The sequence below is a fragment of the Anomalospiza imberbis genome, chromosome Z (genome assembly GCF_031753505.1).
Source record: "Anomalospiza imberbis isolate Cuckoo-Finch-1a 21T00152 chromosome Z, ASM3175350v1, whole genome shotgun sequence".
In the NCBI taxonomy this organism is placed as follows: Eukaryota; Metazoa; Chordata; class Aves; order Passeriformes; family Viduidae; genus Anomalospiza; species Anomalospiza imberbis.
The window spans coordinates 34493543-34518844 of NC_089721.1; the positions used below are offsets into that span (position 1 = coordinate 34493543).

Consider the following 25302-nt stretch of genomic DNA (forward strand, 5'->3'; position numbering starts at 1 on the left):
ATTACGCCTATTTCTTACAATAACTCTAATTGATAAACTTAAGCAAATGTTTCCTCTTTCCAGGTAGGAAGATAATATTTGCATGACCTTAGGTCACTTGTGTGGTTTTGTAGTCCTGGCTTAGTTGCAAAGAGAATATTTATTAAGAAAAGGAATATGTCTAAGCAGTTTTTTTCACTGACTGGAGAACCTATGTGCTTTCACACTCACCTGTAGGAAGAAGTTACAAAACAATTCAGAAGGATTTTAAGCATGAAACAAACTGGGATTACAACTATTATTAAGAAGTTTCTCAAAGTTTCTAAGCAACATATTTGCTAATTATCCTAAAAATTGATATATCTATTATATAAAAAAGAAATAATTGCATATGCACCTTAAAGTTTTACAAGAACATTTTCAGAATAATTGTTATGTATAAAGTAAACAACATGCAGATTTATGTACACATCATTTCAATTTTTTGTGAATCCCATCTGCTGTCATGTCACTCTCTGCTGATAAAAATTCAACAGACTGTTTAGGTTCTTTGAAATGAGAACATAGTGGAAGCACTTTGGAGAATCCTTCAGAAAGAATTGCTAACAAAAGCAGGTGCATTGGTTAAGAGGTAGTATTTACCAGATTCAGTCCACTGAACTTCTCCTTGTTTGAAAGACATGTAAAATATCTTTTAAATTTAGCTTTATATCTGTTTTTTTCTTTATCATGTCAGGCTTGGGAAGTGAATATTGTGAACTGCAAATAGTTTCTCTCAAACAAAGGTGAGCTCTGTCAGCAGAGCAAATTGCATCATGGTCTGTCATTCATACTTCAAGTAATTGAATAATAAAACAGTGATTTTACTCTGACTATTGATGTAAAAGGTTTTGACTCTGATACAAGTGCCTTCCCTGAAGTTTTTTTTTTTTATTTCATTCTGATAATTTATGAATGTATAACAAAATATATCTACATGTCTGTAGAAGTATACCTATGCAGCTAGATGTATCTCTGTGCAAAAATACAGATTCACCACATACATCCTCCCAGCATTACAAAAAAATTACAAAAAAATTGATTTAGTTTGTGGCTCAAAAGAGACATGCTGAAATCACCTTAAGGAAAAAATAAAGCTTCCTTTTCAGTTTGCGGTTTATTAGAAGAGTGATTGAATTGGTGTGTGTGCTCACCATAACAGGAGAAAGTCTTGCTCATAGATATATATATATATATATATATATATTTTTTTTTTTTTTTTTTTTTTTTTTTTTGCCTAAAGGCAGAAAGGTCTTATGGAGAGTCAGGGAAAAAAAAAAGAAAGGAGTCATTCAAATAGGTTTTCTTGTCAGTAGTCTGATAATTGGGCAGTCTGATAATTCCTGCTTCTTGCAGATGTGTTGTGTATAGCAAGTGTGGTGAAGACTGACAGCCTGTTGTAAAGTGGCTATGCAGTGTTTTCAGGATGTGGAAGTAAGAATTCTCTTACAGATCCATTTTCTAAGGAAGTTTACTAGTGTTCTACTACTCTGCAGTAGAATGTCCCCATGACCTTGCTTAAAGGTGAGTGGGATTTTTTTTAATTAGTATAAAGATCTGCAAACATCACTTACAAATTAGAGAATCATCCTTTGAGGCAGTGGAGGGACCAGCCCAATTACCTCAGCTGCTTAAACATGAGTATTTGTTTAAATGTTTACTGACCTTTCTGGAACTAAGTGGAATATTGGGTGTCTTAGATTCAGTTGGGATTAGGGTTCAATATTGTGTCTGTGATACTGAGGTAGGAAAGAACCCTTTCCAGAGTATTTATGCATACAGAGCTTGCTCATGATTGCAGATCTATTAGTAAGCCATAACTCTCTGTAGATAAGTAAGCCATATTCCATGGATAACTGCAAAGTGATATCATAGTAGTAGACACAGTTGTATGTTTGTGCAGTTGGATATTAGTACAGAAAAGTAGCATAATCTTTCTATATGCTCATATTTTACCCTCTAACATAGATGTTACTTCCAACATATATTCACAGAGCTCCATCTCTATTTTTTAAAATGTGCCTAATTTTTGGGGGATTTCAGTGTCTAAGTCTTCTTGGATTTCACTGTGAGGAAAAGGTAGGAAGCACTGAGGGTGACAGCAATGATTACTGTGTTAGAAGTCTACTTAAGAGAAAACAAAATATGAAGAAGAACAGTGTGTCAGAAGATTTTTTTCCATATTATACTTCTGTAATTAAACAGTAGCAGAATATTGAAAAAGATATAATTTTTTAAGACATTTAAATAGTATCAAAATGGTAATGTAATAATATCAAATATCAATAAATTTTATGTGAGAGTAAGAATTGCAGAAATTATCGTAATCAGTTTGATTATGCTTTTCTTTAAAGTTTAACGAGTTTTAAATGAAATTCCACATTTTTTCTCTTGTCAGTTCTGTGCAGTGATCTGGTTTAACAGTATATATATTGATCTTAAGCATGAAGATTGAGTATCAGCATAAGATTTTTGTATTTTTTTTATTTCTATAGAAACTCAAGGAAGTCTGCTCTTTAGCTGCTGGAAGATGCTTAGAAAAAAAGAAAGTAGTGGGGCATTTATTTGAAATAATTAGCGAAAAATTTGCATTTCAGTTAGCATTTATCTGTTACTGGATACCAGATTCTGTGCCAAATCAGATGACTGCTTTGGCTGTTATGTAGATGTGCTTGTTCAAGATATGAACTACAGAAATAAAGGCAACTTGATTGATAAAAATTTTTAAAGTTGATGATGCAATATAGGAACAAATGGATTACAGCAACACATTCCAATACATTCCCGAATCCACAGATAAGATGTAAAATGAACTCTATGTAGATAAATTCAAGTCATCCTCCGGAATTAATTGTAACTTTTAGTATCTTATTAAATAAGTTCACATCTTTGTCCTAGATCCCAAGTTATCTCTGACACAAAGACTAGTGAAAGTTTGGTCTGGAAATTCGAATCTTCCATTACAACATTTCAAATAAAATTGTTTCATGTGGAAGTGTCTGTGTGGTAGTACAATAGTTGTGACATGACTAAATTAATTTATTGGGGCTGCTTCTATTCTGGCCTAAAGATTATGCCTAAATATATTAAAAAAAAAAAAAAAAAGAGTAAGGTAACAGTCTGCATACTGTGGGCTTCAAAAGACATGACAAACTCATCTACAGGTACCCAAACAAGACCATCTTTTTGGAGTCTAGATTTTGTTTAAGGCATAAAAACACACCTACTTTTTTACTCTTTTTATCCTTTAGCCTGTGACCTGCCTGTTTCTGTTTAAATAAGCATTGTTAACCTTGTGCTGGCAGCAGTGAAAGAGATCTGTTGTACGCAGAGATCAGGACTAAGGAATTCTGGTTTTGGATATCAAGGCATTAGAGATTGCTTGGGATACATCCCTTCATTTTCTTACTTAATCTGATTGTTTCTGTTATTCTAATTTATAAATAATAAATAAAATCATATTCTCATAAATAAAAATCATAATAAATAAAATCATAAAATCATGTATTGTCTAGCACCTTCAGTGAGCAAGCCATTCAAACTAGCATATCAGCTCAACAGCTGAGTAAGTTTCTTTAGTAGAAAACCTTTTTTTAAAATAGAGGGCTTGATGCAGTATGCAGATCACTAAGGAAAGGACATACTCATCATTTTTTCTCCTGGCTTCTAACCCTTGAAATCAAAAGCACTTTCCCTACCCACTCATTTGCTGTTAAACCTCATAAAAAAGTGAGTCACTTCTCTTGGCAGAAAGACATAAGTGAGAGTCTGAAACATGAGCCCAAACTTGGACATGCCACCTACATTTTTATGGCCTTTTTGCATATGCTGCTAAAGTTATACAGAACATCCATAATGTGTACCTTTCTTTACAGTTTGGGTTTTTTCTTTTAACACTGACGAAGTAGAATTGTAAAATGTTTTGAAAAATGTTTCTGTTTACTAACAACAAGGTCCCAAAGTCATTCACATCTGTATACTTCAAATGAGGCTTTTCAAGATACTGAAAAATTGGTTACAGCTGGCTGCACACCCTGACAGTTGAAAATAAAACTCCCATACCAGTCATAACTAGCAATTCAATTTAACTTATGCACAGGCAGAGCAACAAAATGTAGTTTCTTTCCAAAGAGGCAACAGTTCAGTCAGAACTTCTACAGCTGCCTTTCATGCACTGATAATTAAAAAAAAAATCAAAACAAAATCCCTAACTGAAAAATACACCCTCTCTTTATAATTATCTATTTCAGAGCTGTAATCGAGCATTTCATTATAAAGATGCTAATCAATCCAGAACAATACTCCTGGGACAGCACACACACCCAGAGACATATCAGTTATAATAGAAAGCTGCAGAAACTTTACTAGGTTTATAATAGTTGCTCATGCATTCCTGTTGTGAAAGATTAAACTCCCACAAGTGCCTTGCAGTGTTCCATATAGAACATTAGGCACATCTTCTAGCCTTTAGATGTGTTGAAAAATAGTACTTATTTATGCTTATTAATATAAATAACCAGAATGCACTCATTAAAAAAAAAATTCATTCATCTAGCCAGATTCTTAGTTAAAACTAATGATTGTGAGTAAATGAAGCCAAAACTGGAATTATCATTCTAGGTTATACTGGATCTTGTTTTTAAATTATTTAACATATCATTATTTGCAGCATTCTCTAAAATTTGTTATAGAGATTTTATCTCTGTGAGATAAAATTCCAGAGAAATGTTTGAGCCTTGAGTTCCCACAGCCCTCATTTATAGTTTGATGTGTACTGCCTTGGGATATCCATACAAGACTGTCAGTCACAACCTTGTGTTTCATGTGGAATTTGAGTGTCACCTGGGTGACATTTTTCTAGGGAGGGAAGGACATAAACCTTTCTCTGCTTGTATTTGGGAAGCAATGTTGTGGTAACATGGATGCTAATGATGCTAATGGACAGTAAGATTATAGGTCATGTTTCCTCCAAGTATTGTAAATAGTTTTGTTTCATGTTCTAAAAAGAAAATTAACTTAAGCTAAGTCTTTAAAAGTCTTCAATACTTTAATGTGACTGTCTAAAGGCTTAAAGTTACTGTGTGCTTCTGTAATGTCAGTCTGTGGTATTTTGTACAGAACATGAGGATAAAATTCTAAAATGTTTTTTGAAAGCCACCTTTATGAACTTTTTAATATTTCATTAGGCTCAATATTTTCTCAGTTGGATTAGTAACGAAACTAGTTCTCCACTTTCATTGGTTCATTAATTTAATTTCATCGTGGCTAAATATGAAGTACTGTGTAGCTGAAGGTTATACTCTTTATTTAGTTTGAATGACAGAGCAGTATGTTTACTGATTACTACTTTCCATGTAGAAATTCTGGAAATGAAAAAGCTGAAAGTAGAGGGAAAATGCAGAAGTCCTGGAAGGCTTTGTGTATGAGGCACATCTGAAGGGCAGAGAGGTTATCTCATCTAATTCTGTCTTATCATACAAATATGAACTCTGCAGATCAGTTCTTTCTTGTAATTGTGTGTACTTATGTGTGTACTTGTGTAAATTCTTAAGCATATGCTTTACTGGATGCTAAGTGTATTGTTTAAGCTTATATCTGTATTTTTATTCCTTCTGATGCTGAGATTATGAAAGATACTCAAAGTATGAATGACAGGGAACTGTAATCTTCTGTACTCATCTTCTGTGTTTTCTCATCTGTGTATTTTTTATGGAAGGTGACAAACAAAACTAGGATAATAACCTTCCTTTTGTGTCATATCTTCAGTCTGTTTCTTTTTTATGACTTTCTCCTGTTCATTTAGAAGACAAACTATGAGTGTGTCTGCAGTTGGTTATTTCACCAATTTAATCTACTGTAATATTTCTTTCTCTGATTTTTCTTGCTCATTTATGAAAGAAGAGGCAACAGATTGCATTTTTCAGAAATTGTGTCATGTTCATAAGAAGTGAGAGAAATAATTGATCATATATATGAACCAGTGGTATGCAGGAAGTTCTTTAGCAGGATAAAACTGTTCCAGTATATGCATAGAAAAACAATTTTTGGTAAATGCGGCATCACTCTATAACATCATGGCATGTCCTAATCTCACCAAAATATACTATTGGTATATATGGTGTATAAGTTGCAGAGATATTTCCACAGCTGTATACAGTAGAGTAAAGATTTATTTTTTCTCATACCCTTTATGAAAATAATGTTCATTTGCGTGGTAGCACATACTCTCAATTTTTACTGACAAAAAGAACTGACTGAGAACTGACAAAAAGATGCTGCAAAAGAAGGTGAAGGTTGCACAATGTCAGTATGCAATTAACACTTAGGTTAGAAATTACCAGCTTGTTGCTAAGGCCAGCATATTTGTGAGAATGAACTCACAGTTAGTTTTTCATTAATATCATCAACCCAAAAAAGATGAGCGCTTGGGAAGCTGTGGCAGGACTTTGATTTGAAACATGCTTGCTGAAATGTTTCCTGAGAAGAACATAAACCCAGGGAAGAATATATGGAAAATATATAATGCATTTTAATCTATTCTAGTACTCTGTAACAGAGTTTTAAGAGGATGAACCACAAGCCTAAGAAGGATTTTTTTGTTGTTTGTTGTCATGTTCTTGTAGCTAAAACATGTGAGTGCCAAGTTCCCTGGGCAAAACAATGTGTATTAAAGCTCTGGGTATGGGAGCTGCACCATCAAAGTGCAGAGAAAATCTTAAAAGTCAAAAATGAGAAAGGAGTGCATGTGTACTGGTTAATGCTTTGTACATTCTCTGGTTGTTTAATGTTTAGTAATAGGTTTCATAGAGGAAATCTTTTGTTGATCTCAGTTGGCTTTCGCCAGATCAAATACAAGAGGATTAAACTTTCTGCTTATCACTTCCCATTTGAAGGGGATTTAGGGAGAGGTTCTATGAAGCACCTGAAATGCTGCTTCAAGTGGCCCTACTAAGCCACTCATTTTGTATTATTACAGATAAATCTATAGTAATTAATGAGGTCTGTAAAGAAAAACATGCTATGAATCATGCTGTCTGGCAGATGATTTCATAATTTTATTTGGTATCAGTTTGTCAGTGTTATTATGACATTAGTTTGGTGTCTAAAAGTATACCAATTCACTTGGTACATTTCTTAATAAGGAAATTTCAGCAATAAAATATCTGTAGTTTGTTGTTGCCTTTTAACTCTCTCAGAGTTTATAACTTTATTTTTACTTTTTCTCTGACTGTAGTAAAACATGTATTATATTATGATGACACTTTGCAGTTGTCATCTTTCCTCCAAAAGAAGACCTGTGAACAACCATGCATGATTATGCCATATCTTAATATAAGAAATGCATAGTGCTTCTATTGCTTCAGCAAGTTTTTATCTTTCATTACCAAATAATTTTATAATGCCAACTACTTTTGAAAAATAACCATTTCAGCTCTCCATTTCTTCCTCTAATACAATTGTATTGCCATCAGCAACATTATAATAAAGTGCAGTCAGGCTAAACTAGTTGCAGCTGGATTGCTGTCCTGTGTGTACTGCAAATTCCTGTCTCAGTCAGTCATGCTTCAATCTGATTAGCCAACAAGGACATTGGATAGTTTTGAAACAAAACCGTTAAGTGAAAAGAAAAAGAAAAGCCATTAAAAAGAAATTGCAGAGAATAGAGAAAAAAATGCATTGTAATATTGAAGCTGCATTTGACTTCCAAACTTGCAAATATTTTTCTAGTTTTATCTTAATATCTGTGATACCTGGTATGCTTCAGCCATGCCCTATCCTAAAGGTGAGGAATACCCTGAATTTTTTGCAATATCCCTGCTGAAAAAGACATAGGAAGGGCAAAATTCTCCTGAAAATAAGATGGCTGTTTAGATATAAGCAATACTGACATGTCTGTGTCATGTGCATAGCAGTGGAGCTTGCTGTAGAATCATTCTTATTGCTAGGTCATCCACATACTTAGCCCTGTAAAGAAGCCAGCCACAGACAGATGCCACCAGTGTGGTCTGAAAACTCAGCTGCTCATGGTAGATTCTAGCTGTTCTTGGTAGTTGTGCTTTTTTGTTAGACTGCTGGGAGCATGTCCTTGAAAGCTGGTTTTGGAGATCCATTTCCTGGGAGTGTCTGATGAGTATGTGGTATATGGCACAATAGCTGTAAGAATGTTTTTGTATGTGGTTCACATACTCATAGATTTAGCCTCTTCTAAGAGGTGGTAGCTGCACAGTTCCATTCAGTGTTGTTCAAGTAATGTAACAGACAAAGACTAACAAACTGTGTATGGCAAATAACCTAGTACTAACTGTACATTCCTTCACTTCTTGTTATTTTGAGGCAAACAAGACAAAAATCAATCTGTAAAGGTTTTTGCATAAACAGTCATTGTTTTGTTCTTAAACCAGATTTCAGAAGAAACAATTAATATAATCATAGGATCCAGAACCACTTATGTTGGAAAAGATATCTGGGATTGAGTCCAACTGTTAATGTAACACTAACTCCATCCATGTCCCTAATCACAATGTTTCCATGTCTTTTCAGTATCTCCTGGGCTGGCAACTCAACCAACTTCCCAAGGAAGACTGTTGCAATCCTTAGCCTCCTGTTCAGTGAAGAAATTTTTTCTGTTATCCACTCAAAGCCTCCCGTTGCACAACTCAAGAGAGTTTATTCTTGCTGTGTTGAGAAGAGCCTAATTCCCCACCTGGCTGTACCTTCCTGTCAGGCAGTTTTAGAGAGCAGTAAGGTCTTCCCTGAGCCTCCTTTACTTCAGGCTAAACACCTCCAGCTCCCTCAGCTGCTCCTAAAAGGACTTGTATTACAGACCCTTCCCCAGCTCTGATGCCCTTCTCTGGACACACTTCAGCACCTCAGTGACCTTCTTGTAGTGAGTGGCGCAGAACTGAACACAGGATTTAAGATGTGGTCTCACCAGTGCTGAGAACAAGGGGGACGATCCCTGCCCTGCTCCTGCTGGCCACACTATTGCTGGTACAGGCCAGGATGCCATGGGCCTTCTTGGCCGCCTGGGCACTGCTGGCTCATGTTCAGCTGCTGTCACCAGCACCCCCAGGGCCTTTTCCTGTGAGCAGCTTTGCAGCCACTCTGCCCCAGCCTGTGGCGCTGCCTGGGGTTGTTGTGACCCAAGGCAGGACCCAGCACTGGGCCGTGTTGAACCTCACACCATTGGCCTTGGCCCATTGATCCAGCCTGTCCAGATCCCTCTGCAGAGCCTTCCTGCCCTCCAGCAGTTCAACAGTTGACAATCACACCCAATTTGGTGTTGTCTATGAATTTACTGAGAGTGTGTTCGACCCCCTCATCCAAATAATCAGTAAAGATATAGAACAGGACTTGCCCAGTATGTCCCTGGAGGACACCATTAGTGAGTGACCTGTGATTTTAGACACCTTAGTATAGATTTCACCTTGTTTCTCTTCTGTGGCTGAAGAAAATGTAAAATAACAGCATAGCCTAGATACTTTATTTTTATTTTTTATTTTTTTGGTAAGCTGCTGCTCTTTTTCCCCATTTCTGTGTCTCTGTTTATATTTCTGTCTTCTTGGGTGTTTGTTTTGTTTTGTTTCTTTTTTTTTTTTAATTTCTTCCTTTATTTTTTCTTTGCTTGGTTTGGAGATTTTGTTTTGGGTTTTTGTTTGTTTGTTTTTTGGGTTTAGTTTGGGTTTTTTTGGTAGGTCTGTTGATTTTTATTTCAGCAAGTGTCAGAATAGAGTTAGCTTTATTTAATTGCTCAAATGGGCAAAGTCACAGTTGGAATATTTCAGGGTTAATGTATGCAAGTAATTTACAGGAGTCAAGACTGGGGTATTGTCAGAATTTGTGTTAATTCCGGCAAGAAGTCAGTTTTAGTGGAAGATGTTTCATTTGTCTGCTTAATATCTGTAGCTTTGTAACATGGTTTAAATTATTTCTGTAGATTCTCAAAGATACATAGCTTTAATGTCCACAGACAGATAACATGGTATGCTTTTCTCAACAAGCAAGACTGTTTCCATCTCAGCAGTTCAGCCATTGCCAGTACAAAGTTTTTTTCTTGAGCTATTATTTGGGGGCACAAAGTTAAGAAGTTAAGCAGTGTTCTAACGATTTGTTTCTGCATCATGTTCTGCATAAGAAAAGTTCCTATGATCTGCGGAAGTGAGTAAGATGGCAGAAGCTGGTAAGCATTGAGACACCTGTCAGCTTACAATTGGTATTTTAATTCATTATTTAGAATGGAACTGGAGCTATATAAACATTAGGTTAGGCAAGGTTTTCTCTGTATGGTTTAAGATCCCATATGAACATAAGTCTTTTTGTAAGCAAAAAACCAGAAACCTTTAAACAACTTTCTATACAAGAAAAACATCCTAATGATGTGATTTTAAGGTACCTTTCTGTCATTGAGTTGATTTATTCACTAAACAATTTAATCTATTTCTTCAGTTACCAAAAAATCTACTCTGTTTTTCATAGCAACAGAGGAATCTTCGTTGAAGTTTAAAATACAATTGCAATGTAGAATCAGATTGACTTATTGTTTTGTATGGACAAAATGCCACCTAGCACTGCAAATAATTTCTGCTTTATAGTGTAGTAGTTCGATTGCTTGCATGACATCAGAAACCTGCTGTTTTAGGATGGATGCTCACTCATCTTCGAATAACTCTATCAGAGAAATTCAGCAATGATAGATAAGCATTTGGGTGAATTTCTATCCAGAGAGTGATAAGACTAAACTTTTGAACACTCATTGCAGCTGTCCTTCAAATTTCCTTAATCATGTGTTTGTATTTTGGATTTTTAAGAATAAAAACATAATGAAACACAGAACTTTTCCAGAAGGTCAACTATGAAAACAATTGTCATGTTCAATCAATAAAAGAGCAAGCAAAATGTGGAACTTCTGCTTCTGCCAGTTGCCCTTACTGCTTTGGAAAATAAATTTAATTCTCTTTAAAAGACATTGTTTTACCCAGATGTGTTTCTGAATTGATTTTGATTAAAGAGCTTATGAAAAATAATTTTATGCATTGTTTTCTGTTCTTTTTAGTAATGATTCAGCTGTCAGGTTTTTGCAGACAACATTTTTCCATGAAATTTTTTTATTTTCTTTTTGAAGCGGGGGTCGTGATTGATATGCAAATACAGGAAATATTTACACCCTTTCCATCACTAGTTCTAGAAATATTTTAAATTAATTTCTTTGTATTTCTTGTCTTCCATTTCCATGGTATTAGAAATCTGTGACTTGGAAATGGGTGTAATTCGGGATTGCAGATGTGATGAATGAAGTGTAGAAACAGAATTTCAGCACAGTCTTCTGTTTTAATCTTTGCTTCCATGTTTTCTTAGAGAAACACAATTTTTGGTGGGTTTTTTTTAATATAGGGTATATCCAGTTACTTTCCTATGGGGAAATACAGGCAGTTTCTGTGGGAAGTCCTTGTGACAAACCAGAGATGACCATAAACTAAAATCATATCTCTAAACAATTTAAAACTTTGGTTAAAAATTGAGCCAGAAATCCTGTTTGTAGCACAAATGAACTCTTATACCTCCATAATCCCTTTCTTTCAAAATTTTGTAAGTTACTGTTTGCCTCATTATTTGTCAATGTGGCTCTCTACATGTGTCACGAGTTCTTTTTTGTCCATGTTCAAGTATTTTCTGACAACTCTTCCCTGCTGAGCTGAATTTCCATATTAGCAAGTATTTAAATGCACATTCATGCATGGGAAAACAAGCTGATAAAAAAAAAAAAATCAGTGTTTACTTTTTTTATTGGTTTCTAAAATTTGCCCCCAGGTATGCATTTCCTGTAACTGTCTTGGAGCAGGAGCCATCTTGTGAGTACCGTGACAGTACCTAAAAGATTATTTTTGCTACTAAAGTAAACAGACTGCAGGGAAGCATTTCAGTGTTCAGATGTTTCATTCACCCAGTTGATCCTTTTGAGGATAATTGGTGCACTTGCCCATGCCCTGGTACTATCAGCTATGGTGTTCCTGCTGAGGAGAATCCTTTTTTGTCTCTGCATTGAACACTCTGGAGACCTGCACACCTGCGATTTAACTGATCCTAATTATAGATATCACTAATCAGGGAAAATCTATACTCTTACTTAATTGTGTATTGTTAGATATATTACCTAGTTTAATAGATAGCTCTTTTAAAGATATTGAAAGAGTAATTTCCAGTAGAGATATTGGAAGAGTAATTTTTGATTATTTAATACAGCAGTTATACAGCACTTAACCTAAAATAATAACAGCTTTTATTAAAGCTTCATAAAGAGAATTTTTTTCCAAAGAACTGTTGACCTCTGTAGTTATTGTGATCATCTGCCACGGAGAAATCCCATCTTTCTGCCCTGGTGTAGTGTGAATGTTGTAATAGGGGCTTTTAAGAGAGTACCTACCCCAGATTAATTCTGCAAGGCAAGTGTTGGTCCTCTGATGACAAGGCTAGTGTAACCTGGTGCTGCAAATGCTGTTTGTGTTTTCACTGTCTTTGATGCCACAGTCAGGATGTAACAAACAATCATCAGGAGGAAATAGAAAAGAAAATTAACCTAATTTAATTTTAAGAATTAATAATGCTTTAGATGAGGCTTTTACTTTGGAACTACTAAGGTGGCTTGATGTGGAAGCTGATAGTTTTCTTGGTAATTTCATTCAGTCCTTTTAAGGATTTACATCTTCATGTTAGTTTTCACAAATAAGCCAAGTACAGACCTACAAACCATGTGATATGGTATCATTGTTGGTACAGTTGTCAGTAGTAGGGTCTGAAGATTGTTTTTCTTGTGGGTAAAGCAAAAGCAGACTTTTGTTGAGAGCCTTGATAGTACCTGAATGTCTCTTGGCTTGCTTCTTTCTATGTTACCATTCCATCACCTGCATGCCTCCATTAACAGTGTATCTTCAACTTGAAAGAAAAATGACTCAACCACCAGCTTTATTCTAATGCTTATGTTTTCCTGAGCTAGAATACTGGAAATTTGCTTGAAGGCCTAAATAGGTAAGAAGGGAGAACAAACAACAAGCAAAGGGTGTCCTGGAAACCTTGGTGTGTTCTTCAGGTTAGCTAAAGCTGTGACTCCCGGAAACATAAAAGAAAGGGAATACTGAGGGCTTTCATTTTATGACCTGAGTGATAATGAATATTACCTTCAAAGCAGACACAGAGTGCAGTATTCCCAAATGATTGTATGTGCATTTAGAATGAGAGAATAGAATGAGATTTCTCAAAAAAAAAAAATTTTTTTTTTCTTCTTATTTTCTTCTTATTTTCTTTGCCAGGTTTTGTGATACATCCCTTCATTTGCAGACAGCTCGTAGAGGATGAGTGCCTATTCACATATCAGGATCATTTTAAAATTCCTCCTTTTCCCAAGCAGACAGTAATATTTTTTCTTGTTAGCCACCACATTTAATATTTTTATGGGAATGCTTGAAATGAAATTATGTGCCCCAGTGCCCTGATTAAAAAACTGTTGTGTAAAACAAGTACCTTTCTGGTCACCATTTTTTCTGTTTCTCTGCTCCCCTTTTTAATTATCAGTATTGTTTCCTTTCTGCTTCCTCCCTGAAAGGAGTAAGGGAGTACTTAGTACCCACCTCATTTCTCTGTTCACCTTCACACATCAGCTAATATGGTTGTGTACTAATGAAAAGATAGTTTTGTTCTTAAGTGAGCTGCCTGTAGAGATAGTTCAGGGCTCCCCCATAACTCCTGCATTCCAGAAGAAGCAAAATAAAAATCACCTCTTCCTTGAAAGTACTTATCATGCATCTCCATCTTTGTGATAGTATTGGAATCATTACACAGCAGTTGGCTCTGTTACGCTTGCACAGACACAAATTGAGTCCGACAGGACTGGTGTCTCATGGACTTTGCTGTCATTTGAAATGCTGGCATGAAGATGGTAGCGATGAAAGGGGAGAGCTGGTGCCTTTAGCATTTTGCCTATGAAGATTTCTTAGGCTTGTATTTTTGATTGCTGTAGCTAATTCAAAAGATAGTTTTACAAAATAGATTTGTAACATAGTGTAGATTTCTACTAACTGCTCATATCTTTTCTTACTTGAGTAAATTCTTTTGAGCGTTTCTCTGTACTGAAAATGGGCTCTTTATGCCACCCACAAAACTGTAAGATCTATTTAGTGGCATAATAATTAGTATACTTTTTTCTCTGCCCTCTTGGTTTTCATCTTTACTGCATAGAAGCCACTTATGTGGTAATAAAGGTGGTAGAATCAAACTTAACAAAGCCTATATGTAGCAGATCTTTTAGAAAGTATAATTGCATGTCATGTTATTTTAGTGCCTATGTCAGGCTGCTTAGGGATATCTCTAGTATTTCCTGATGGAGGAGGAAAAATATTTTTATATTCCTTAATTTCTGTTTGTGGCATATTTGGACAAGGATAAAACACTGTTTTTTCAAGTGAGGTACTTAAGCTGTAGTTCTACCAGTGAATCATATTCAATTATACATTGTAATAAATTAGATGGATTGAATTGAGATCTCAGCCCTTTATTCAGTGCCAGATTTCTGTTTCTCTGTTAGGCGTAATTCAGATATGTGCAGGAAATCACAACTGGAATTTTAACCTTTGAAAGTTACTGAGCAATGCAATATGTTAATAATACATTGTGAAGTAGATTTTGTGGTGTTATTCTTACTAGATGCCAGGGCATCAACTTCCTGTTGGTATGTGGATTTGTTATGGATATCTAAGCTGCTCTGATAACCTTCTTGCAACATGAGTTCCAGTGATGTCTTAAGCACCGTCATACTAGTTTCTTTGGTTTAGGACCTGCTGTAGTTCTAACTAAAGATTCAGGATGTGATAGTTGCTTGATTATGTGGTAAAGGTACAATTAAAAATGTGTTATAACAGTGTCTTGGATATATACTGGGTCTTCTTGTATATAGCAGTAGCTTGATAATAATTATTTTTCTTTCTGCCTTACCCTTTTGTCTTCTAAAGTAGTTTAGCCTGAAATTGTGAATGCAAAAAACGAAGAAAAGAAAAACTCTGGTCTCTTTTTGCTAATTGTATTTTTATCTTTTCACAGGCTCTGAAAATACTTCATCTGAAATTTCAGACTGGACAGACTCGCAGTGGCTTCTAAGCCAGTGAGAACAAGGCTGCCAAAGCATGCTGGTGCCAAACTGTCGGATGATGCACGTAGTCAGGCCAGTGGTGGTGCTCCTGTGCTTGCTGCTCTATGCTGATGCTGAAAGTAAGCTTATTATTCATTTATGCTTAGGTCGGCCATCATGAATCGTTTTGTTTTCAGCTAGTGGTTGCTATGAGTCTCAGAATGAGTTTCCTTTTGAATGATTCTTCAAAAACTTTGAGGTCCTCTCTAGATCACAGCAAGTATTTGAAAAAGATTGTTTTCTTCCTTACTTCCTTACTGTTTTCTTCTTCTTAGTACCCCTTTTCTTAAGCATGGAGTGGTTCATGTAAGATGGTGGAAACCACTGTCACAAAGTTACACAGTCAAAACAAAAACCAACTTTGCTTACCAGACATTGGTCAAATACCTTAAAGACATCTGTCATTCTTTGAATATTTGTCTTAACTTTGATGGGAAAAAAAAGACATCCCCCTCCCAATTAATATTCAGTTCAGTTAAAATTCCTGTCCCTTTTTAAGTGCTGCAACAGCTGTTCAAATGTGTTATTTCTGACAGCTGTTGCAGAGTACAATATCCAAACAAATCAGAACTGATAACTTAGTGGCTGGCCTAAACATGTGACAATTCAGTGAGGAAAGGCACCTATGTTTACTTGTACTGAGGGGAAACTGCTGGAGTTTGGTCAATTAGGTTATCTATTAATGGGAAGATAATATCTTCTTTTTAATTAGGAGATCATTAGGTCTGCCTTGTTTACATGTGTTCCTTCTCCCAGTTGTCCTTTGGCTTCTTCCAGAAGTAATGTGCAAAGGAGAAAAGCCATTTGCTTTCCACCTGTTGATCTGCAGGTTTACTGCACGCTGACTTTTAACACTGGCTCTAAGCTGACTGTTAACATTCACTTCATTGGGGCATATGTTCCTGTTTTTCTACTAGTTGCTGACTCTATGCAGATGCATGAACAATCAATAAATTTGTTTCAGCTCTGTCTTTAGAAAACTTCCGTGTTTTTTCACACATGTGTTAAATTAAGTAGAAACACAGAGTGATAGAATCAGCTGTAGAAAGGCTGCATGAATCAGTTTTCAATAAATGCATACAGAAGAGTTCTTCATCACCCCACTTATCAACTGCACTCCAGGTATACTGAGTCACAGCAGTAAAAGAGATACCAACATTTTTCAGTTTCATGCATAATAAGCTTTCCTTCTTTTAAGTGCAGATACGTGAAAGTGAAGTAAATGGAGGAAAAAGGACAAAACATACATATTGTTGTGCACTGACAGCTGAGATTCTTTGGCCCCTTTCCAGTTAGATAATGACCAGCTGGGATGATTGTGTCTAAGGTGAAGCCAAGGACATTTTAACACTTTAGCCAGCAAATAATTAATTAGGAAGTGGGCCCATGTCTTGGACACTTTTGCAATTGTAGTATTCCACCTATTTTAAAAGTTGCAAGAAGCACAAAGATTAGCTTTTTGAGACAGTTTCTCTCAGAATGAGATTATAATTTTTAAGTATTTAATATGCACCAGCTTTTAAGTTGCTTAAATAATTATATACATATATGCAAATGGTGTACATACATGGTATTAATTAAATTGTGTGTCATATATATGTTTATTTGACTCCACTTAATATTGCATTTATACTGTGAGTGTTAAGTTAATGTTCTTCTATTTTACTAATTTCTTTGAGGGTATAGTCATATTTTCATCTTAGCACACAGTACTTTACTTGGGACACACACTGAATCTCCACAGACATAGTTATTTTATGGCCTTGAGTGAGATAGGACAGCATCTGTGAGCCTTATGTATGCAGCCACACAGAAAGATATGTCTTTATCCAGGATTAGCCCTCCTTCCCTGAAGAAAAGGTCCTGCTGTTCTGGAGTTGCTCTGCCCTCTGCACTTGCACATACTCTCGCTCCTGTTTTGTCTTGCCCTTTCTAGAAGGGCCCAGACCCTGCTTTGACCTAGTGCTTTTCTTGAAATTCTTCATTAAGAGTGGTAGGACTATGTTACTTCATTTTAATGGGAAGAGGGCACAAAAGGTGAGACAAAGGGAATAAAAAAAAATGTTGTTTTTTTTTCTTTCTCACCCTGTAAAGGCTGTGCTTTCCTTTTTTCTTGCCATTATTCTCCTGTTGCTAACGTCAAGGCACTGCAGAAGAGAAAGTATATCTAAACATTGGCACAAGGTTGTATGCTTTCTAGAGTAGTTGCAAATGAGTAAAGAACTCATGCTCTTCCAGTCTCGCTGTCAAGTCACTGTGAGTGGGATTAGTAGCACCAAGTAGCAAGCCAGCTTAATGCTACTGAACTGGTTTCCAATGGTATTCCTTAGTACTTTTTGGTTTACATACAACCTTCACAGATGAGAGAGGAAGGGAATGAGATACCTTTGTTTTTCTTCATCATTGTGAAAGACCCCACATTCTGAAATGTGTTGGTGGGGGCTGATAAATGTACTGTGTCAACAAGTATATGTGCAAACCAGATTTGATTCTTACTCTTAATCCAGAAACAAAATGTACGCTTGACTGAGAAAAGTAAACAAAATTGAAAGGTGGCAAAACTACCTTTGCTGTTTTTACCTTTTAATGTTAGTAACATGATGTGATGCTTTTAAATGCAAGAAGTGAAAAAAATCTCAAGAATTTTGAGTATTTTTTAGACATCTTCTTTTATGTTTGGTATTTGTAGGATCAGTACACACTAAGAAGGAGTAAAACACATTTTGCTGAGGAAAGAAAGTACTTGTTCATTAGTACTTGCTCATTGGGGAGCAGCAATCTGCTAGTCTACAGTGTTTTTCTTTGAGTGGGCTGTTCTCAGTGGTGTAGATAGCAATGCTTCACTACATCTACTGAGATATTAGTAATATAGCTTTGTTTGTCATAACAAAAGAACTGGGTATTTTCTTGTTTCTTTCAATGAACTGACAGAACAGTAACTATCCAGAAGCTTTATGCAGGTTCATCTGTTTAATAACAAGATGCATGTATGTTTCAGAGACTCCTACATAACATATTTATTTAAAAACTATCAAATATGGCACATTATTATGTGTTTCTGACCTTGACAAGGGTGACTGAGCTTACTTAACCACTGAACTCAAAGAAAGATAGGAAATATAAATTACTTCTAAAGTGGAAATATAAATTCCTTCTAAAGGAAAGACCTCCTGGTCTTTCCTATTATTCCATTTTTTTAAAAAAGAGAAGTTTAATTTGTATTAGTAGAATCAAATATTTTTCTGCAGAGAGTCTGCATCCTGCTTTTTAGCAATTGGGTTGATTCTTGTGTGTCCTGTTCCTTTTCCACACTGAGAAAGGCCTGGCCACACCAGCATTTCAGAATTCTCTGCTGTGTTAACTGCTACATTAATTCTCTGCAGTTACTTTGTCTGTTTAGTGTTCTTCCTTCATTCTTGGTTACATAGCTTCTGCTCTGACGTTTGTCTTATGTTACTTCTTGGGAGATGCTGTTTTGGAAGAGAAGCAAAAATTCTGTCTTCCTTCAGCAGAAGTGTTTGCAGCTTACTGTAAAAAGGCAAACAGAAATACTTACTAAAAACAATGCATTTGCTGTATACTGCTTCTATTCTCAATTGTTTCAAATGTAAATAATGCTTAGCTTGTTCTTTGGCTTCTAATGCATATTGTAACAGTTACCATCATGCAGGGAACCACTGTACCATCATATCATCATCTCTAGGCCAGGATCAGTTCTGACAGAAGAGTGATTACTTATAACAGATGTTGGGGTAATTGAGACAAATTCTTGTTTAATAGGGTGTAAAGACAGTAATTTAGTATTGGTGAAACCATTTTTTCCTCTATATTTTGTTTCCACTTTTTTTAAAAGTTTTGCTTTTTAGGGAATATGTGTGTTTTTCCCTGCTAATATCACTCTTTCTCTTAAAAAACTTTTTTTGTGCTTCAACTATCTGAAACACATTCATGCAGTCCATACTTAATTTTCTTCTCTCTAAGCACTTGTCTGTAAGACTAAACTACCCAACAGATCTTTCAAAGTAATTAAATTACAGAAAGCAGTTATGTTATAGTAAGTCTTACAGGTGGACATACATGGTTCATAGTAAAAACATCACTGTTCCAGAATAAGTTCAGAAACACTATATGCAATGAAGCCCAGTCTGGAAATTATTTACTTTTTTGTGCATGTACCTTTGATAGTTAGTGAATTTTTTTCAGAGTAAATTAGATTTACATTCAAACTCTGATATATTTCAGCAGGTAATTTCAATTAATTGCTTTCCGGTATGGGCAGTGACAAAAAGAAATAAAGATAAAATCTTTCTGTTCTTTATTGGTAATTTTTTACAGTATCATTTGTCTTTATATTGGTGGTGATAGCATGCACTGTATGTCAGATACAGCCTTTTGGTTATATTGCGCTGCTTTTTTTTTTTTTTTTTGCTTTTTTTTTTTTTTTAATAATGGTGATTCAAGAGACTTGAACTATAAGCTGGGGATTTTTTCAGGGGTGGGGGGGAAGCTTCCAATTTTCTTTCTTTTTTTTTCCTAAGAATTTTGACAGCCTCTCTTCAGCTCAACTCTAGGACATTTTTCAGTTTATTTGATGAAAATTAGTACATATTGTTGCAAGAGTAATTTTTTGTTGGACTTGTTAAATATGGTATTACATATGTCAAGTAAATCACCCATCAGTTAAAGTTTTAGTTTTAGGGGAAAGTGGGACAGTCATACCAAGCCATTCTAGATGCAGCCATTTTGCTCTGCAGCAAAGTGATGGCTTTGGAATAAATGTGATAGTTAAGATTAAAAGTCAGGGAAAATGAAAATATTATGCGATCATTCCAAACATACTGACTTAGCTGCAGAAACTACAGGTAATAAAACTCTTTGCATGAGCCAGGGTTTATCCAACCCTTGTTTTTTAAATCCTTACACTGATGCAAATTTGAATAATTGAGTTCCAGTGGTAGCCATAACTACCACCATATCTGTTTAACCTGGTGTAAATTATCAACAACAAAATTGTGAGCTGCTTGAGGAATAAATTTTTTCAGTTTTAATAATTTTTATGAATGTGTGTTTTGGTTAACTCTAAATCATTATATAAAAAAAACATTTGAAATGTAATATGAACAAATGATTTGTGTGTATTTTGTAAAGTGTAGATTCAGAATTCAATCACTAGGGTTTTGAACTTCATAACAAATTGAAGAATATTACAGAATGGTTCTTCTGAACATTTTTCTATCTGCATCTCTGGTGCTCTGAAGATTGTTGCTGTGACTCTTTCAGAGCTGTTTAGTGCTCTTTTCAGAGCTGTTGTTACTTCAGGTACTTGTAAACCCGTACCTCCCTAAAGCAGAGCACTGAACAGAGCTGAGTTGCAAGCTTGGGAATCTGAGAAGCTGTGGCAACTTTGCCTGTGTGTGACTGTGGAGGCAGTGAAGTTCCCCAAGTAAAAAAAAAAGCCTTTATCTTCTAAAAATTTTTGAGTATGTATAAAACGAGAGTCAGAAAATTCAGGGTCTCAAATCTTCCCAGACACCCAAAAGTCTAGATATGAGAACCTTACGTTAATGGCTTTGCAGAGTTGGACACACCCACATGATTTAGATTAATGTTATCTGTTAACAGCAAGTGTTTTTGGAGAAACTACAGTATGGGTAGTTATCTCACTGTGTAATTCCCTGCAGCATCAGTAATGACCACTGGCAGATAAAGGAATGTGAGTCATTAATATTCCTGTGTCAGAATTGGCAGTGAATTCCAGTGTGTCTGCTAGATTGCTTAAGAACATGCTTCAAAAGTTTACTAGAGGTACATATCATAATTTCAATATAGGAATGCTCTTAGGGAAAAAGGAAGAAGAAACACCGGTACAGAAATTTTAGAATTTTTTTTTAGGTTATATTCACACAGCACAACAGCTGCTGTGGTGTTTTACAGTATTTTTATCCCCTGTCTCAAGCTTAATCCTTACTGGCTGAAATGGAGATAAAATTTGAGAAGCAGCATCTGTTTCAGTAGTGAATTTCTGACAACATCTTTAGAAAATGAAAAATACCTGAATATGTATAGAAAGGTCACCATTCACTTTTGTTCACCCTATCTTTCAGTAAACTCCATCCCCCCAAAATAACATATGGATAGAGTGATTCTGGCTTAATCAGTATCTGCTTCAAGCCATATTTGTTCAAAATAATTAGGCAAATATTTTTTAATTTAATCCTTTCAAATTCTTGTGAATATGCACAGCATTTTAAACAATTTTTCTATGATACAGATTAATTTGCAAATTGCTAATTTATTTTGACTGCTTCCTTCTAAAGGAAGTTATGTGAAGAACAAAGTTACAGCTTGACTTTAAATTGCGGTAAAATAGATTTAAACATTGGGTTGAGTACAGATTGCTACTGTGGCTTTCACTGAATTACAGAAAACTGTAAGGTACATGTTATGAAAAAATTGAATGTAGAATTTTGTCTCTTGATTACCAACTTCATGTTATATAATTGAGGAGAATATATTGATAAAGGACAATTAAAATGTCTTTTAATAAACATAAACTTACTAAGAAACATAAAATTGAAAATGTGTGGCATATGGTAATTTAAGTTTACAAGAAATTCTGGGACATGGCTATAAACACTTCGGACATGGTTCTGCTGTGCAAAGTAGTAGCAAACATTCTCAAATTCCTACAAAACATAAATTCTGAAAGCCTTTTCCCAACAAGGCTGTTCTCAGGAAGAGAATAAAATAGAAATTTAAATTTTTTTCTGTTGGGATGTAAATTCTTCGTCTGTATGTCTTTGTGAAATCTAAGCTGGTAGAGTTTTGTTCCAGTTACTCCTAAGGAACTGATTTTTAATTTTCTTTGTAAAGCTTTCTGTGCTTTCTACTTCAGTACCTATATGAATGGAGAGAGCTTCTAGTGGTGATGATTTTATTTTAATACATGGAATTGCTAAGAAGGAGGCAGAAACAATAAAGAAAAGTGATAAGAAATTTGTTTTGGTAGTGAGAGTCAATTAGGTATGGACATTTCCAGGAAAGTTCCACCTGTGACATTTTTTTCATCCAAGAATATCACATACACTCCAGTATGTAAAATAATTGTAGAGAATATGGGCAGGTGATATCTAGAATGAATAGAGAAATAGCCAATTGGTCTCCTGTTCTAGTAAAAAAGCACACCTTTTACCAGCAATAAAGAGTGCATAGTATCTCTAAATGTAACGATTTTGAAAATAAACAAAGAATTTTTTTTTGTGTGTGAAAGATTCTTTGTGTTAAAATAAGGTTGTAGGGTCCAAAATTTTTTGATTGAAAAGCAAAGGTAGAATGAATGTGAATAAAAAGGCAAATTAAGCTTACAGATAAGGGCATAGTGAGGCCAGTAATGCATTGAAGTTTGTCAGTGGTTCCTGAAAAACTGGAGAAAATGCAGGAGGAGAAAAACAGAGATTCAGGACTAGGAAAATGCTTTTATCATCTTTGGTAATAAGTTTTTTATAAAACTGAAGGCTTATTTCAGCTGATGGATATGTATTTTCTTCTCAGAATGTAGCATTTGTAATAGAGAACTTTGCTCAATAAATTTGAGTTTAATGGCAATTAGTGGCTGATTGTGGTCAATTATATTGTATCTATTGAAACAGTGTGCTTAAATGTGAGTTTTCTCCTATATGTCTGAATATTCTCAGAGTCAGACTTTATGTATTTCATAGAGAGTACACAAGGTGCTAGACTTACTACAGAAGTGCCAAAGATAATCCATTTGTTTCTTTTTTTTAAATGTAAAAAACATAGTTTTAAACCTATGAGTAATTCTACCTTGGGAATTAGGAAGAGGAGGAAATCATTGGAAATGGTATAAACCCTAGTGCACCTGTATCTTGCATGCTAAAATACAGGCTGACATACCTATCTCAAGGAAACACATCTGAGTTACATAAAATGTTTTCAGTGACAGCTAAAATGGTCCAGAGGATGGGACAGCTGCCATGTGAGAAGAGTCTCAGGAGGCTGAGACTCTTTCAGTTTCAAGGAGAGTTGGCGGAAGTGGGTTGTGGGGATTATGGCTAAAGTCTGAAGAATTATGGGGGCAGAGGAGAGAATGAAAACAGAATGGGTATCCACCTACTTAATAATAATAGAACTGTAGAGTTTGGGGATTTTAGTAGAAGAGTTATTAAAAGCAGGTAAAAAATGGAAATTGCTGTTCATTTTTGTGGAGGCAGACAGTATTAATAGTTGTAAAGAACTTAAAAAATCCATGTACAGGAGGTCTATAAATTAATACTAAAAGAACAAACAGGAATGCCATTGTTGATGTAATTATGCATGTGAAGTGAAAGGACCCCAAAAATTGCCCAGGCTAATGTGCCCATATATGGCATGTTATCTTGACATGGAGACATGATAGCAGACAAGAAGACTTAGTGTGTCCTAATAAGGCATTTGCTGTAATCTTACACTCAGACATACATACAGTTTCAGCATGTATTTTGCATTGCGTTTGTTGACACTAACTTTTCCAGAAAATGTGATTTGGAGAGTCTTGTATCACACTGTATCACAAGTATATCAAAATTACTATATCTATATATAATAACGTATTATATAGGAAATGAAATTGGAGGCTGTGGCAAGCATTTAAGCAAATACAGTTTATAATTTTGGAAGATTACAATATTAGTGTTACTGATAGCAGAGCTCCCATATATGCCAGCTCTGTGTTTATGTGTTTTTGTGTATGTTGATTTGAGGCAGGAGATACAAGGATTAGTTATTTTACAAGATGTGTTATAAAGCTTTACATTTCACAGATGAAGTACATTAATGGAAAATCCTAGTCACCTTTTTTTCCTCTTTTATAAAGTTTGATCTTCAGACATACACTTAATGTGAAGTGTAACATGTTCACTGACCTTTTCCATTATCTGTGGTCTGATGAAAGTGACTTAAAGGTTGTAGCATCTAAAGATGTATGCATTCTAAAAAATTGAGGTAAACTGGAACTCAGAAAAGACCCACAACATTTTAGGGAGATGACACAGTATCTACTCATAAGTACATATTTTGAAATAAAAAGGATACAGATTCCCTTAAAAGTATTTACAGTATATAGTTGGTTTTAAAATTAAATGTCTCATAAGAAATTAATTTAGATGCTGTTAAAATAATTTGGCAATGCACTAATTGAAGATATATTTGTTACTAAAGACGTGTTAAAATTTTAAGCTAATGAAACAAGATTCTCTTGGATTAATTATTTGCATTCTATGTAGCAACTCCGTGTTATTTTTTATCAAGAACTGCAGACTTCTAAAAACATTACAGTGAAATGAAGTGCTTTGGCAACTCAAGACTATGAATGTGGATAACATGAGCATGTTAAAAATAGCTTCTAGATTTACATTAAAAATCTGAGGGATTTTCCCATGGCAGAAAGTCTCTAGAAAACTTTTCTCAGCTATACACCATTTGACAGCATCTCAGTACCCATAGAGAGCAGGAGCTAATTTGGTGTCTTGAGAACCTTGAGACAACTAATAATTGATCTCAATTTAGGTAGGTTATGTATAAGCAGATTTGAGAAACCTGATCATTAATCCATCTGGATTTTTTGTGCATAAAATATAGGATACATTTTTTTAAAGGAGTATTTATTCTCAAAGATGTATAACTTTAAATACTAATAAATGCATTTCCAGTACTCTTTCAATTTTCTGTTTTTTTTTTCCTTATGAAGAAATGCAAATGTGTGAATGGAGGCTAAACAGAATTTTTAGCTACATTCGGCCTTGAATTTGTTTATTTGGTTTTGAAATGCAGAATTTGGATAGAATTTGTGGATTTTATTTATATGAATATATTAGAACTTCTAGCCAAATTATTCTTAGATTCCCAAGCACAGCAAGATTTGTGTACCTTTTCCATAGCCAGAAAAAAACACCTTTTGTCTAGAATGCCCTAAACACTGTTTTTCCTTCAGTATGGTATAGACTGGTATTTTTGTATGGGTTCCTCTCTAACATGTGCACTTAAGTGAGAGTTTATAGAAGCCTTTGTTAATTAATGCTCATTGCTGCCACTGAGCAGATCTTCTGAGTCTT

General features: G+C 35.0%; 1 protein-coding gene across 1 annotated transcript in view; it reads left to right on the forward strand.

The window, feature by feature from the left end:
* PTPRD (protein tyrosine phosphatase receptor type D) overlaps positions 1-25302 on the forward strand; it is a 1172008-nt gene that overhangs the window by 871020 nt on the left and 275686 nt on the right. The window contains exon 9 of the mRNA XM_068176134.1: positions 15106-15273. Within this exon, the coding sequence (XP_068032235.1) occupies positions 15189-15273 (85 nt within the window). The 5' untranslated portion in view covers positions 15106-15188. The remainder of the gene's footprint in view (positions 1-15105; positions 15274-25302) is intronic.